Source organism: Perkinsus marinus (genome assembly GCF_000006405.1).
Source record: "Perkinsus marinus ATCC 50983 genomic scaffold scf_1104296969872, whole genome shotgun sequence".
Taxonomy (NCBI): domain Eukaryota; phylum Perkinsozoa; order Perkinsida; family Perkinsidae; genus Perkinsus; species Perkinsus marinus.
The window spans coordinates 221-1512 of NW_003202631.1; the positions used below are offsets into that span (position 1 = coordinate 221).

Below are 1292 nucleotides of genomic sequence, written 5' to 3' on the forward strand. Positions count from 1 at the left end.
GTCCACGTTATGCATCTCGTTCCCCGTGAATGCTCAATGAACATCGCCCGTAGTCCTTATGATGAAGACCAGTTAGTTTGTATCCCAAGATGTAGCAGCTCGACTCGGATAAATATTGTAGACTGAAGGCCGTAGTTTGTGGCTGGCCTCCCTTCAAGACCTCACGTGTCATCGGGAGAAGAACTCGTGTTCTGATTTGATTAGCCGAGGGGGGAACGCTCCTATCGGGCCGTCCCTAGGGAGGACGGCCGAATGAGGAACATCTCCCAGGAATCCAGCATCCAGCACCAACCCTCTGTATCACAGAGTCTGTGATGAGTACAACGGTGAAGTGGCTTGCCCGGCACGCACACACCTAGTTATTTCACGCAGCGAAGTACTTTTGATTTCCCACAAAAGTCTACACAATAAGTGTAACGCTTAAGACTTGTGATTCACAAGTTGTGAACCCGACTGTCGGGTTTCACTTCGTAATGTAAACTTTGTCGGGTTCCGAAAAGGTTGACATTACTGCTTGGATTACTGTTGTGCTTCTGAATCAGTAATTACTATTTGTATCAATACGCAGTACTATACTATCCTTTGATGGCTCCGAGCCATTGGCTCATCAATGGTTGATGTTGCCTGTTGTGTTATTCGTCTCGAGTACGTCGTACTCAGTACGATGGTACCCGTATCACAGTCCACGAATTTCGACGCCTCAATGCGCATTCTCGCCGGTCTCATCATCGCTATCGCCGTTAACGCCATCCTCAACTCTAAACCGTCTGGTAACTATTGCGGTTCCCCGGTTATCCCCTCAAAGGGTAAAGGTTTCGTCCAGATCAATGTAACAAGCGATACCGCCTTCAACATTTCGGCCTCGTGGACTCCCACTGGTGGTTCGAAGAAAAGCGGCAGTGAGACCGGCGTGCCCTATTCGTACGATGACTCGACACAGGATGTGACCGTCACGGATACGAGCAAGCTGCAGGATCTGATCACCAAAATAGACGCTCCTCTGAAGGCCTCTGATCTCGCTCATCTACACTATGATGGCAAGGATCTGCATGTCGTTGCTCTCCTTAACTTCCCCCTGGAACCATGTTAGCTCATGTCAGTGACTCAGCTCTCGTTGAGATCTTTGGGAGTCTCATCATAAGACTCAGGCAGGCGCCAGTGTAAAGGCTGTGTCTCGAGCACTGCTCCTTGTAGAAGTCTCGTTGTTTTCACCAACTTCGATCTCTTTCTCGCTATGATTTTTCGCCGATGAGTTTCGCGGATGGGCTGTTAATGATATCACATTATCTGAT

At 48.8% G+C, this 1292-nt stretch overlaps 1 protein-coding gene across 1 annotated transcript; it reads left to right on the forward strand.

Annotated features, from left to right (window-relative positions):
• Window positions 1-610: 610 nt before the first annotated feature.
• Window positions 611-1090, forward strand: Pmar_PMAR026979 (hypothetical protein; the record flags this gene model as incomplete). The annotated part of the gene is made up of 1 exon (XM_002767793.1): window positions 611-1090. One exon carries the CDS (start codon window positions 611-613, stop codon window positions 1088-1090), a length of 480 nt encoding a protein of 159 aa, XP_002767839.1.
• Window positions 1091-1292: the final 202 nt, after the last annotated feature.